This window comes from Mauremys reevesii, linkage group 15, assembly GCF_016161935.1.
Source record: "Mauremys reevesii isolate NIE-2019 linkage group 15, ASM1616193v1, whole genome shotgun sequence".
Taxonomy (NCBI): domain Eukaryota; kingdom Metazoa; phylum Chordata; order Testudines; family Geoemydidae; genus Mauremys; species Mauremys reevesii.
In genome coordinates, this window is record NC_052637.1 from 42,785,514 (window position 1) to 42,801,002 (window position 15,489).

Here is a 15,489-nt window from a genome sequence, read left to right on the forward strand (position 1 = left end):
GATCAGATCCTGCTATACCTGCTGAGATACAGAGTTTGCTCTATAGCTATATTGCCTCTTTTATAAACTTATATTAGAATCCTAGCCCTAGAAAATGGAAGACAGACTGCAAGGCTTTTTATCTCTGTCTGCAACACTTCAACTCTCATCCTGTTTCTTCTGTCTTGATTACAGCAATCTCCAGGCATGTCAGCACTGCAAGAACACACTGCAGCTGGTCTAAATCCTCTGACTCAGTCTCTGGGGCTCAGGCTGCAGGGCTATAAAATTGCAGAATAGCTGTTTGGGCTCAAGCTGGAGCCCAGGCTCTGAGACCCCACGAATGGGGAGGGTCCCAGAGCCCACGCATGAGCCTCAGCCTGAACGTCTACACTACCATTTTATAGCCCCAAAGTCTGTGCCTTGTGAGCCCAAGTCAGGTGATGCGAGCCAGCCACGGGGGTTTTATTGCAGTGCAGAAAAACCCACCTTCTCTCTGGTCTTTCTGACAGCAACCTGTTCCCTCTCAGGTCCAGTCAAACTGCTGCAGAGATAATCTTCTGTGAATGTTACCAAAGGCATCACCTTCCCAGTCTGAGAAGCTTACAGTCAAGAGAGACTGACAATACAAAAACACACTGGGAACCACAGAGCGAGGTATTCATTTACCAGTGCTTTTTCAGATTTGTTTTTAAACATGGATAACAACAATTGATCACTAATCAAAAATTAAATTTATCAATTCATCATCTAAAAATTATGAAACTAGGAATAGACAGGGAATTTAGGTAGAACTATTTCAAACAATAGGTCAGATTAATAAGATAAGTTATTGGTAAAGGTCATTGAAACAGAGCATGAACAAGTAAAAAACACCTACATCTGTTTCTGGAAAAGGAGGAGATAAATCAGATGAGAAAGAAAACTGGGGTTAAGAGCAAACAAAAACGTTAGCTGGGAAAGATGTCAGAGTCTCTTATGTTCTTAGATTTGAAAACTGCTACAGGCATGTCAAAATCCAAAATAATCCCATATAGGAAACCCATGTTAAAACATTCAGGCTCTTCACTGCTTGAGATAAGCGAAAGGGTCACAACAAATGTAGTGAATCTCATTAATGAGACCACTTTTACTAAGTCATCTCCTGTTCTAAAGAAATGGTGTAAAGTACCCCCAAAGTTACCGAGTACAACTTTGCTCTGTATTATTTGAAAACACCTCCATTAAACAATTCATTTTTGCAGGTTTTTACATGGTTATTAAAAATGATTGAATTGTAAAATCTCAGTGGTGTGCTGTATTAGTAGAAAGCTCACTTCGCTGAGATATCTGAAATGTCAGAGGCCAGACCTAGAATCTACAGGTTTCTGCCAGTAAGAATGTCTTCCTCCCCACCAATTTTTAAAACAATGAAAACTGGCATTGAACAGAAGAAACCCTCACCCCGACTTAATTATGACATCTCACTAAGAGCGTTCTAAAGTATAAGTGCACATATAACTCCATATGCCTGTACAAGCAAGGTCTCTGAATTCAAGTGCATTCACTCATACAGAAATGTTATATGCTAATGAAAGATTTTAAACTGACCCTAAGCCTACTCCTTTAAATGAGATGATTGGCAGTTTATGATCTCCCAGGAAATGTAAGTTCCGCCCAGTCCTAGTTCCTTGGCTGCAAGAATTCAAGACTTAATAAAAAAAGGAGATTTCATGGGCTGGAACATTGACAAATGGCTTAAACTGGACACAGCACATTTCAATGCCTCAGTAACTTACCCGAAATGCAGTTCCTTCCTCTATGATTGTTGGTAATTGGGAAAGGCAAATATCAACTGCGAGGTCCCAAGCTTGCCTGGAGAAACAAGTGAAAGACAGGTCATCCTGGGATATGAGTATACAATGCTGGGAGAAGTCTGAACTGCTAAGTATTAGAGCATGGACAACTTATAGAGATGCCAAACTGGCTTAGTTAATATGTAATAGCCCTTGAGTTCTCAGGAGGCCAGTTCGTACTCATGCAAAGTGGTGACTGCAGCCCTTGTCCAAAATCACAACACACCACACAATCTCAGTGAGCATACTACTTCTATATAAAGACTAAATTCCCTCTAATCTAAAAGGCAGGCAGACTTATCTGTTGTTCTACTTTTCTGCCCATGTGTTTGTATGGCACAACAGGTGTATTTTTATAAACTGAAAAAATAACAATCCTGGATTGACTGTAAATTGGTAGGCGGAAGTTCTTACATTACAACTCCTCTGCTCGGTGAGACCTGTAGTTAGTTGGCACATTTCTAGCACAATTCAAAGGTAAAAAAACATGGAACTCCCACTGGCATTAATGGAGTCTGGCATCTTGTTGCTCATGTGCGACACTGTATGACTGCCACTTAGTACTTACAGGGTTTGGCAGACACAAAACTCATCATGAAATGTTGATATTAACTATCTACTTAACTAGAAAACAAAATCTGTGCCTGCTCTCGTTTTAACTGGAACAGCCACTTTTTAAAGTGAACTTTCATGTTCTCATTATCAAATTCTCATTGCTGTCTTATTAATATCCACCAGCAGGGGACAGCTCCAACATGACCCATAATCCTAAAGCACACACTAAGGTGCCGAGTACATCCTTTCGAAGATTAGCTTCCAGTCTATTAGGCATGCCAATATGCTTCATCAAGAATTACTCCTGTTGACAGGCCCTGCGAGTCACAACTCACTGATACACTGACAGGATCATGATAAAGCTTCTCTTCAAAATTCTAGACTTGGAAATTCTGTCAGAACATGTACTGTTGAAGGGTGGCCTTATCTGCATTAATCCTACTCTGATCTGGGTTTTGCATGGCTACCTTGTTTAAGGAGATTTGTTGTACACATTTGTGCTGGTGATACGTATACAATGAGCCAAGGAAAAACATAGGGAAATAGCTGAAAGATCTTAGGGCTCATTCTTGTTAAGTTGTACACTGTAACAGAAGTTTTAGTGGGGGAGGGGCTCGGAAATCTACCAGAAGTGACTAATTATCAAGCAACTGCTCAAAAGACATCCAGTGTTTTTTATGGGTACGTAGTAGAAGGGGAATTAATGCCCTTGAAATGAGGCAAGTTACTCGGTCAAGAGGTAAGTCAGCACTGGCCAAACTGCCAGTATACCATCCTTGGCGAAGTGCTGATTTCACAAGTTTTTCATATTTTCATAGAATTTAAGGCCAAAAGGGACCCCTCGATCATCTACTCTGACCTCCCGCCTATCAAAGGTCACTAAAGTTCACTCAGATATCCCTCTATTAAACTCAATTACTTTAGTTAGACTAAAGCATTTCAGTCCTACAGAGACCACACTGTTGTGTGCCACAGGCAGAGACTAGAAGGGGCCAATGCCTGAGACCCCTGAAATGGCAAGGAATTGATTAGGCGAGACAAACCCAGAGGATCCTAGCAGAGAAAGGCTCCATGCTGCAGAGGAAGGTGTAACCCCCCTAAAGTCTCTGCCATTCTAACCTGGGGAAATTCCCAGGCAACCAGTTTGATCCTGAAATTGTAAGCAAGACACATCAGCCAGACATTTAGGAAAGAGGATTCTCTGTTCCACTTCAGAGCACTGATCCATCCCATCTCCAGCTATGGTCAATCTCTGATGTTTCAGAGTAAGGCACTAACCCAAATACATTTGAAAAATTGTGCCTCAAGGGAAAAATTCCTTCCTGACACAGCTGCAGGCAATTGGCTGAAGCTCTGAAGCATGGGGTTTGATTATAGTTATCTTATTGCAAAACTTCAAGTCTTATGAGCATGTTAAGGGCAATGTAAGCAGTCATGTTCTTCCAAAGGACTACGAAGGATGAGGATGAACAGAAAGATTCACAGATTCCAAGGTTAGCTGCCCCAAGCACAGGTCATAAAATTTCTCCCAGCAGCTGGATTAAAGCATATATTTTAGAAAGATTTCTAATCTCATTTTAAAGACTTCAAGGAAAGTCAAGTCCACCAATTCCCCTGGTAAACTGTTCCAATGTTTTATCACCCTCACTGCTAGGAAATTACATCTTATTTCAAGGCTGAATTTGTCTAACTTCAGCTTGCACCCACTGGATCTTGTTACACCTTTAACGGTAAGATTGAAAAGCCCCATCCCCACCCCACTCAATGTCTTTTTCACACGTAATTCCTAGACACAGTGATCAAGTCACCTCTTTGTCTTCCCTTCGATAAACTGAATACATTGAGCTCCTCACACCCCACAGTGCAAAAAATAATCTAGCCCCTGGATTTTTCTGCTTGGAATTTCCCTGTTTATACGTCCAAGTATTGCATTAGCCTTTTCACCATAGAACTGCACTGAGAGCTCATGCTGACGTGATTATCTACCTAAGTCACTGCTTTCCAATACACAGTCTCCCATCATGTAACCACCTGCACTCTTTGTTCTCAGATGTACTTTCTTGCATATGGCTATATTAATATACATTTTGTTGGATTGTGAACATTGAACCGGGTGATTCAGATCATTAACAGTAACCTGTCCTCCTCATTATTTACTAGACCACCAATAGTTGTGTCATCTGAAAACTTTAGCAGCAAAGATTTTATATCATTGTCTAGATTGTTGATAATATAAAATAGCATTGGACCAAGAACTAGTTCCTGTGGGACCCGGACAGAAACAGCTCAGCTCACTGATATCCCCTCATTAACAACTACATTCCAAGATCTGTCAGCGAGACAGTTTTTAATCCATCTAACGTGTGCCCTGTTAATTCCATATGATTCAAGTTTAATACATATGTCATATGGTACTAAGGGCTTCTCCACTTAGAGGCAGCGTGTAAATCTGCAGCACACTAAGTCACTGTATGGGCCTGCTACCATGCACTAAAAGTTCACTGTGAAATAGCAGCTTGTCAAAGCACACCAAGTGGGCTGGAAATTTACATTCCAGTTTGCTGCGCACTAAGTCTCCGTGTGGACAAGCACTTAGTCAAATGCCTTGGAGAAATCTAAGTATACTATGTCAATACCATTGCCTTTATCAACAAGACCTGTAATCTTGTTAAATTAACAGGTCTGTTTGACAAGACCTACCTGCAGTGAAACCATGCTGACTGGCATTCATTGTATTTTTAGCCACTAATTTTTTGTTAAAAGTATTCCAAATTAATCATTCCATTATTTTACCTGAGATCAACATCAGGTTAGCCAGTCAATAATTCTTTTGGGTATCCCTTTTATCCTTTTGTAAACAAATGTGCAGACCTCTAATTCTTTGGAATTTCCCCAGTACTCCAAGATTTCTTAAAAATTAGCATTAGCAGTTGGCTCAGCGAGCTCCTCAGCTAGCTCCTTCACGACTCTTGGGTTTAAGTTACCTGGGGTCTGTTGATTTGAAAAAAATTAATAGTAGCGAATGCTGCCTTGCACCCTCCTTTATTACAGGCAATAAAGTTTCTATTTCGTACACAACATCATATGAAAAGGCGGTATCCTTCTTCACTCCAAATACAGAACAGCAACCTCTATTGAACATTTACCAGTTTATCTGATGTTTTGTCACATGGGCTGCTATTCTGCTAGGGAAACATTTTCTGAAGCACCCAAGTTCCATTTTTAAAAATGTTAATGGAACTTATGCTCCAAAGTGCCTAAGTCTCTTCTGAAACATGGGATTGAGGCACTTTTGCAATGGTTATCCTCCCACCCTCTTCAAAACTCATTTAAGACATTTCTCAATTTAGCATTTGAACCCAGGAATTTTAAGATGACAGGCTAGGGACTTCAACTGCTGCATCACCACCAAAGAGTTTTTTATACAGTAACTAATTTATTCACTTGACAGAATTGCTCCTCCTTGGCTCATGGATATAGCATTAACATCAATAGGCTAAGTAATTTCTCTTTGTCAAGGAACATTTGCAAACGTAGGGCTAGAGGTGATAATCAATAAACTGGATTGTAGTTATCTATTCTAATAACTCCTTATATCTTAATAATCTCCCTGCACTACCAAGCAGTGATACTACTGGAAGAGCAATTCACCAAGAGAGTCAATTCCATTAACCAAGCCACCAGCTGCTTACAATTAGAAAAATCTACACATTCAGGATGAAGAAAGAATTTTTAAAAAACGACCTTTTTTCCACTGATCCAAAACGTGTCATTTGTTTCAATAGGCCCAACCCTGCCATCCTGCTTCATCAACGTTCACTTTCCACTTGGCAATAGGCTACCAATATAATTAAGAGATAATCGGGAGATAATCAAAACCACTTCAAGGCACAGGCAATAAATGGTTCCCACATGCTCAATAAATGCCCAGGCTGTAGGCAAAATGGTTATACAGAGCTGCTGAGGGAAATATTTATTCCTGGTTGAGGCAGAAGCAAAGTCAATTATTGTAATTATTATCTATAAGGATTCTTTGACTCCGACCAAAGGATGAGTATTTCTAACTGTAGGGGCTGAAAAGAGTTGGGGAGGCCTCCTTAAGAGAAGAGACTCTTGGCGTATATCTACACTGCAAAAGACCTGCAGCTGGCCCACAAGGGGTTGGGTCTCAGATCCTGGATGCCAGCCTGAGCGCCCCAACATCTATACTGCAATTTTTAGCCCTGCAGTCCGAGCCCCAGGAGCCTGAGCCAGTTGACCTGGGCTCTGAGACTTGGTGCCATGGGTTTTTTTTTTTATTGATGTGTAGACAGAGCCTCAGATATTAAGAGAAGCCAAACAGAGCACCTTTGAGATGAACTATTAAACTCTGGTTTACTAGATGAGGATGAAAAGGGTCGGGAGAGGAGAAGCACAACTGTCTGAAATGTGCTGCTTATAAAGGATACTGCGTAGGTCATCATGCTGCAGAGGCACAGCACAAAGGGCATGTCTGAACTACAGGCCCTACAGCGGCACAGCTATGGTACTGCAGCTGTGCCCTATAGCACTGTAGGGTAGGGTGGATGCTTCCTACAGGGATGGAAGGGGGATTTCTGTCAATGTAGGTAATCCACCTATTCAAGCAGCAGTAGCTAGTTGATGAGAGAATTCATCCGATGACCCACCCTTGTCTAAGATCAGTTTAACTACGATGCTCGGGGAGTATGAATTTTTCACACCTTTGAGCACCATAGCCAAGTTGATCTGAATTTTAAGTGTAGACCAGGCCTTATATACTGAGTGCCTCAAAGTCATTTCAGGTAAGGAGCACTAATACCTCTATAAAATTTGTCCACAGCAGCCCTGCAGGGTCAGATCTTGAGAGTTTTAAACATGTTATCAGGAAGAACTATAAGGCATTTGAAAAGAGATTTCAGCAGATTAAAGCCAAATCTCCTTTTAGTCTTCTAAAAACAGATCATTAAAAATCAATGCAGCCACATCAGCCAATATTCAATCTTTCTGAAAAGTGAAATCGCCAATATCAAATTTCAATATGACTGCCTTTCGCAGTCTAGAGAAGTAACGATTAACATGAATTGCTTCATGGATGCAACCAATTCAACTACTTACAACACACTCCCTCCCTCCCAAGAACAGTGTCATTGCTAAAACTTAAAAAAAATACAAACAATACTGTTCGGACTGAAGCCAGCACTGTATTACTTCCAATTGCCAAAAAGACACCAGCAAGTTCTTTTCTAATCTTTTACTTGTGTCTTTGTTTAGAGAATGAACCCACTCTTTAGGTAGAAACATACTTCACTAAAAGGGCACTGGGGAAGTCCAGAAAAAGACCGATAAAAGGACATGGGTGATTAAATGTGGGTGGGGAAACCAGAGAGATTTAGGTTCTACACGGAGGGAAATAAAGACCATTAAGGAGAAGAGGTAATGACTGAAGTTTTCAGACTACCAGGAGGGACAGCGAAGGCAGGCAATTTTTAGATACACTCTCTGAACTAATCTTACACCTCAGCACACAAACAGGAAATAAATTGGAGAGCAGCAGGGGGACAGGGATGGGGGGTCCATTCCTTTCTCGAAATGATTCATGAGAGCCAACCCAGGATAACCCTTCCTTCCTTCCTAGGCTTTTTGCGGGGATTTCTGTTTGCAAAGTGCTTTTGAAGATTAGTTTTCACTGTGTTAGGAACAAAAATGGTTGAATAAGAGCTCAGTATTATGCTTTCCCCCCTTTTATTGCATTTCCTCACTATCCAGATATCCATTCTTGTTTTGAAATGTGCTGAAGCTATGATGCAATAGTTGCAAGGTGGTCTCCTAAAACAGTTGGGCATTACCACATCTATGCATTATTCTACCTGAACATATTTTTAATTAGATTTCATGTTTTTACACTCTGTTGCCCCTACTTATTCTGTGAATGAGGTAAGTTGATATAATGCCTCTTAGCAGAGGCAAGTCACCTGCTCTTTACTATATGCCATGAAGACTGTGCAGTTGGGCATCTGCCAGATTTAGTCTTATAGTTTAAGTTAAAACAGACCTGAGAGAATTAAATGACTGATGGCCTTTGTAATTGCTGGTAGGAGTTAGCTCCCATGTCCACACTGATAAAGATCACAGCAACGTTCAACACAAGATCTAGGTGGGTACTGAGCAGGAAGGGATGTTAGGTTTTTCAAACCCATTAGATAGTTAATTGGTTAGATTTGAGAAATGACTCAACCCCTTTGGGATACAATAGTCCCCTATTTTAATGTCCATTCAGCTGCAAAATGCTAAGTGTGGCATGTACTCCTACATTTCCCTCAAGGAAACAAGCAAGTTTTTAGGAAAACTGAGAAGCCCATTTTACATTTTTGGACCACGATTTTCAGCTGCAGCTCAACCCAGCCACTATTTTTGTGGGCCTGCATTGTGCACCCCAAATGAATCTCACATTCAAATGTTTCTTAGACAGTAAATGCCGCGGGGCAGGGAACATATTTATCTTTATGTTTGCCCTTCTCCTCAGAATAGAGCCATAGTTCAAGGAAGTGGGTAGGAATGGGACTAGGTTAATTTACACTATTACTTCCCATGATCTGCTGTGGTGCAACCTAATTAAAGAAGTTGGGGTAATTAAAGTTGCTGGTTTTCAATAATCTTTAGAGAGGCAGAAAGAGATGCCACAGCTTCAAATATTTAGAGGACATACCCCAGTCTTATCCCTCTTCCAGTGAATTTGGGAAACGTATTTTTCAGTCTCTCACTAGTCTGACATTCCGCTCAGTTCACTCAGTTGAGAACTATGCCCAACAGGAAAGAGCATTTGTATTTATGAAACTGGCAATGGAGTGGGGCATGCCTAGGGAAGGAGTCTACAAGGAAAGCAATCCAACCATACATAACACCTCCATCTTTACTGATCAATCAGTCCCACAAGGCACCCTCACTGGAAATACAAAATAAAGCTATTACTTTGAAGCAATGCAGAAATTAACATAAGAATGGCCAGTATCCTGTCTAGCAACAGTGGCCAATGCCAGGTGCCCCAGAGGGAGTGAATCTAACAGGTAATGATCAAGTGATCTCTCTCCTGCCATCCATCTCCACCCTCTGACAAACAGAGGCTAGGGACACCATTCCTTATCCATCTGGCTAATAGCCATTAATGGACTTAACCTCCATGAATTTATCTAGTTCTCTTTTAAACCCTGTTATAGTCCTAGCCTTCATAACCTCCTCAGCTAAGGAGTTCCACAGGTTGACTGTGCGCTGTGTGAAGAAGAACTTCCTTTTATTTGTTTTAAACCTGCTGCCTATTAATTTCATCTGGTGGCCCCTAGTTCTTATATGATGGGACCAAGCAAATAACTTTTCCTTATTCACTTTCTCCACATCACTCATGATTTTATATACCTCTATTATATCCCCCCTTAGTCTTCTCTTTGAGGAAAACAGCATGACTCTACATCAAAAAATAAACAAGAAAGGACTACCTGGATTCTGTCATTAACTCTCCCCTCCTTTGAGGGAAGTGCTCATGTATTTTAACTTCAATTTTGTTTAGAAATGTATTATAACCTTTTAAATAATTTATCCCGATCTCTTCCAACCGCCTTTAGTTTGTGTTTTCTGAGGTGCTCCAAAGTTTTGGACTGTTAAACGGGGAATGGAAAGCACAGAGCATCTAGCTTTGCTTAAAGACCATTTTATTATGTGAGATGATAAAATGTTCCATGGTGGAAGCCCACAGTAATACTTTATCAACATAAATAAAACACAGTTACAGAGACCCACCTCAGTATTTCTTCACCTACATGTACTGTAGTGGTTTGCAGATCATGAAGGCAGAACTTATTACATTTAACTTTAATTTTCTGGGATGAGTCAGTGTGCCTGATGCTTTTAAATCCGCACATCTCATTTTTGGTAAAGAATTACTGATGTCTGTTATGCTTCTGTTCTCTCTGTGTGGAAACAGCTGGTATTAGACTGCATTCCACCACAGGAAAAAAAAAAAAGTACTGGGCTCCTTCATTTTGGAAACGAAGTTGATGATTTTCCGGGGAGCTGCTAAAGGCATCTGAGTTTCAGCCATCTGGGCTCTGGGGACTAACACAAATATACTTGATTGAATTGTACATTTCTGACACTGAAACATTTCAGTCTGTACCAACTACATTGAACACGTTACTCCCATGTTTGTTTTTTTTGCTGCTACAACTCAGCAGCATATCCTATTTGACTGAATTTTCAAATATCAGTCTGAAGCCAGCAGCTCCACAGTGATACTGCAGACTCACGGAGCCTGCTCTAGGGAAGGCAAGAGGGAAGCACTCAGAAATATGTATTTTTATAAACATTTAGAGCTATAAAATCTTTGGTAAGTATTTCAGTGCTCATGAAAATGGGGGTCTGATAGTGCTAGTTAGAGGCAGCAATGGGCAACCTTCCTCTTGTCAGTCAATGAATCTCAATCCTGACCTCAACCCATGCCCTGCTATAGCAACTCTGGACCTTTCCTGATCAAACTAGGAGGGTGCCTTTCTGATAGGTACTAGAGACTCTAACGATGAGGTGGAGACCAAAAACCTCATGTTTCTGATTGAAACAAACTCACCCAAGCCTATAAAAGGCTAACACAGAGTAGCCAAATGCCCCCCTAAATCCTTCAGTCATTTTGCTCTTGCTGAGATGTTAAGACTTTTCTGTGTTTCTAAAAGAAAAGTCCTTTTTAAATCCACCAGTGAAGAAAACTGCAGACTTGCACCTTTTTTGCAATACTTCCCACAATGTCCAAAGACTCAAGAATCTCCCTCCTCACCTGTTATTGAGATGTTACATTATGGTTTTCTTTTCAGCTAGAATTTCATGCTTGGTATATTTACTGTAGCAATATTTCTATTATTATTATAAACACATCTCTGCCACAGCATAATAAAGGTGCCTAGTTTTTAATACATGGCCTACATTACACATTAGGAAAAGTCTGTCAATTTACTTAGTTACCATCATTACAATTTTCTACTGAGGATCACAGTATATAAACTACAATCCATGGCCATGGAGACCCACGTGCAGGCAGGACAAAAATGTTTCTTCCCCCTTCATACACCACAGACAAATCCATCTAGGCTTTGAGTTGGACAGTCCCTCAATGAATATTACTACTACTTGTACCACAGTAGTGCCCACAGGACTCACCTAAGATCTGTGTCCCATTGCACTTGACATTGTACAAACAGTAAGAGAAAGTCCCTGCCCTGAAGAACTTACAGTTTAAGTAGATGAGAGAGACAGGCTTGGAGTGGTACACCTCTACCTCGATATAACGCTGTCCTCGGGAGCCAAAAAATCTTACCGCGTTACAGGTGAAACCGCGTTATATTGAACTTGATTTGATCCGCCGGAGCGCTGCTTTACCGCGTTCTATCGGGGTAGAGGTGTAATAGAGGCACAGAGAAGTTAAGTCACACATTTAGGGCCAAACAGTAGTCAGTGGCAGAAATGGGGGCAGAAGCCAGGTTTCTTGACTATCAAGTTCAGTGCCCTATTGGGTGCATCCTAATACTGGCTGATCAGTGGATGAAAACTGGCCTCAGAAAACAAGGCTTGCCCTATAGCCCAATCTCCTGGCTAGAAGAAGTGATTTAGACGTTAGAGAGCATTGGTCTACAGAATAAATTAAGAGAGCTGATTTAACTGGTCACAGAGAATTTACTTCCAGATGACTAAGACAGAAGAGAGAAACACTCTTATCTGTAGACACTTCTAATGCCATTGGCAGCCTGGTGACTGTTTTCAGAAAAGGGTTAATCTATTTAGGATCCTCAAATGATGTGAAAAGTGAGCATGGTCTAGAGAAAACCATCAGGCAGAAGCACAGACAAAGATATACACTAAAATACAGAGCAAAATGGTCTACGTTTAACTTCTAAAAAGGGACAGCCATAATTATTCATGAGATCAAGTGATGCTCAAGTCAAGTGGACAAACATTTCACAGCATATGCACAGCCCTGTGGTACCCTTGTAGCCGAGCAGGACACCGTCATGATATTCTGTCAACTGCTTTGTGGTTTTCTATCACTGATGTAACTGCAGCAGAAACAACAAGGCGCCGGGCCCAGCTCTATAACACTAATTGGAAGGAGAAAAGGGGGAAACTTGAACACCGAACTCTGGTTTTTGTAGCCCATTTGTGTTAAAACGAGGAACCTGATGGAATTACAAGAAGTAGGAGATGCTTTCTATTCTTTCCACTCTTACACTGACAGTGAGGAGGTTTCCAGTAACAGAAGCAGAGTTGCAAGGTGTGGTGCAGGGCATCCGTACTGTACAATTGACCAGTGTTTCCCAGAAAGGGGGGAGGAGCAAACAGCATGTACAAAGTTCAGAATCCATTCAGTATATTTTACTATAATCAGTGAATCACTAAAATTACTTATGTTTTCTGAATGGAAGACAGACACAGAGAACATCCTAATGATCTCAAAGAGTACACGGGGAGAAGAGAGGGTGTGGAGAAAGGGAAGAAAGTATTTGACTCAATATTACTCATGCAGTTCCAAAGCAGACTCCTTTTTACAGCTTGCTTGTGTATCCTGTATCTCCCTATGCACTAACAAACACAAGAAAATTTGATTGTTTTTTACATACAATTGCTATTTCATACTTCCCCAATGAGATTGTTTCATCATGTTTCTTCACATCTGAACAGCAAGATAAATTATAATGCACTTCAGTACAGCTGGCTGTATTATAACAATGTAAGTTTTAACAGACAGTTTTCTAAACAGTGAAGGCATATGGTAAAACTCTTGCTTCTGCAGCCAGCTAAGTAGAGGGATGAACAGAGTTTGGCATGGATTCCATCTTTATCCAGTGACTGGGCATACAACAAAATGCAGCACAAGTGGTGTCTATGGCGAGGAGGGACTGGGCCAATCACCCATAATTTCTGGGTGTGGAAGGATGCAGATTAGGTGGGGAGATCAGCATCTCGAGGAAGAGGAGTGGAGGAAGGATCTGAACTACTTCAGCACAATAGCATGAAGGCTTTAAGCTATGAAATCAAATGTAAGGGGGTAGAGACACACAATACTTGCTTGCCTCAGCATGGAGGTGGGGGAATAGCAGAAAGGCCCCATCACAACACACCTGTGACAACCAACATAACAAGCAAAGCAACTAGAACTGAGGGTAGGGGGAAGCAGAAAACCTTTGTGTTGTAGGACTAAGTGTCTCGAGCTCATCATCCATTTACATATTATAGCAGATCCTAGGGGTTTCTTGTTGGCCTCCTGCAGATCAAATCGCTATGGATGACAGCACAGCCAGTACCCACATTCATAAGCATTCAAATTCTGATCTGCCAGGTGCAAAAATCTGTGAGAAGCTCACAGCAGAATGACAACCAGTGTACTCAGCAGAGCACATTTGCTTTCTGTCATCCAATAGGTCTCTATCACCCAGCAATGTAAGTTCTGGTTCTTTCCTCCACCACATTTTCTGGGTTAAATTCCCAACAACTGCAATGATCTGCTTTAATAAAAAAAGAAAAACAGATGAAAGGCTTCAGAATTCAGCTCTGTGTGAGGCCTAGGGAGACCTGACTATCTAGTGAGTTACAGCACGTGACAGGGAGTCAGGACCATGTTCTCTTCCCCCATGCCCTGCAGCTGACGTGCTGTGTGACTAAGTCAGTCACTTCTGCTGAGCCTCGGGACCTTCCCAAGTTTACAGGTGGGCTGCAAGGCTTAAAGTCTGTGATGTGTTAAGAGAGTTGAGGATAAAAGGTGCTATACATGGGCACAGGATTATTTTTTATAAAATCTTTAACTAGACATTAAACTAGAGTTATTAAACTGTTATGTTGCTGGGCCTCCTCTGACAAATAATAAAGAGTCTCCCCAACCTGAATTTTATTTTAAATACTCCCTTTTGGAAGAGCACTGAAAATATGCATCAAGGAGCTGTCTGTTCATTTCTCCCTTTCTGGGCTACCATCTGGGAGTCAGTAAAAGCAGACATGATGAATGTTTTCCTAAGGAAGCTCTGCTTTTGCTAAATACTAAGTAAAAATGAAAACAATAATAATAGCTCTTATTTAGCACTTTCATCCACAGATCTCAAAGCACTTTACAAAGGTCAATACATTATCCCCATTTTACAGCTGGGGAAACTGAGGCACAGGTGTGACTTGCCCATGGTCATCCAGTATCAGTGGAAGAGCCGGAAATAGTACATCTCCTGAGTTCCAGTCCCGCGCTCTATCCACTAGGCCACATTGCCCCACAGAAGGGCTCCAGCAAGAAACCAGAAGGAGCTCAGATACCCTGATAATGAGCATGGTATAAGTATCTAGAAAGATTTGTTTGTATATCTCTGCCCATATAAAAATCCTGCACAACCTATAACCATATCTGTATTGTCTTTCTCGGGAGGTTTCCAGGCTCTGGCATACCTTTCAGGTGAGGCAACTATTGGATACAGTCACACAGATGAGCGCTCACTCATTTTTTGGTATGCTACATGTTCTGTCCCTTTTGTGCATACAAACAACCTGTTTGCTTTTACACCACAGTGACAAGCCAACTTCATTGTGGTATGTACAATGACAAATCTTTTTCCTCAAAAGCTCCTCCAATTTAAAAGCACATATGAGCAGCTTTGGCTACAGGTGCCAATGTGCATTTTTCATAGTCCCTCCATGGTTTTTTATTAATTAACACATTTTTTTGTCATCAGTAAACTTCTAATCACCGTCTACTTCTTCCTCCAAATGATTAATGAATGTATTTAACAATTATCCCAATACTGAACTATGAACTTCTCTCCATGTAATATGACTTCTGCCACCTCAACCAGTTTTTCCATGACATGACTTTTCACCCTACTCAAACTTTGTTTTCCCCTGTAGTCTGATGGAGGGAGTTTATCAAAAGCATTCTGAATATCCAAGTAAATTAAGCCTATTCAATTACATTTAGCAATTACTTTATTAACTTTTCGGAGATTACAGAGGCATCATTTTCTCTTGCAGAAATTGTTAGCTTGGCCCCATCAGGTTACACTTAGCCAAGTTTTGTACAATTCTAGCCTTAATTAGACAGGACGAAGAATTA

The 15,489-nt window shown here is 41.0% G+C and overlaps 1 protein-coding gene across 4 annotated transcripts in view; it reads right to left on the reverse strand.

Annotated features, from left to right (window-relative positions):
* RPTOR (regulatory associated protein of MTOR complex 1) overlaps positions 1-15,489 on the reverse strand; it is a 273,244-nt gene that overhangs the window by 104,766 nt on the left and 152,989 nt on the right. For all 4 annotated transcript variants that reach the window (XM_039501518.1, XM_039501520.1, XM_039501519.1 and 1 more), the window contains exon 10: positions 1,758-1,833. In XM_039501518.1, coding sequence (XP_039357452.1) covers positions 1,758-1,833 — 76 coding nt within the window. The remainder of the gene's footprint in view (positions 1-1,757; positions 1,834-15,489) is intronic.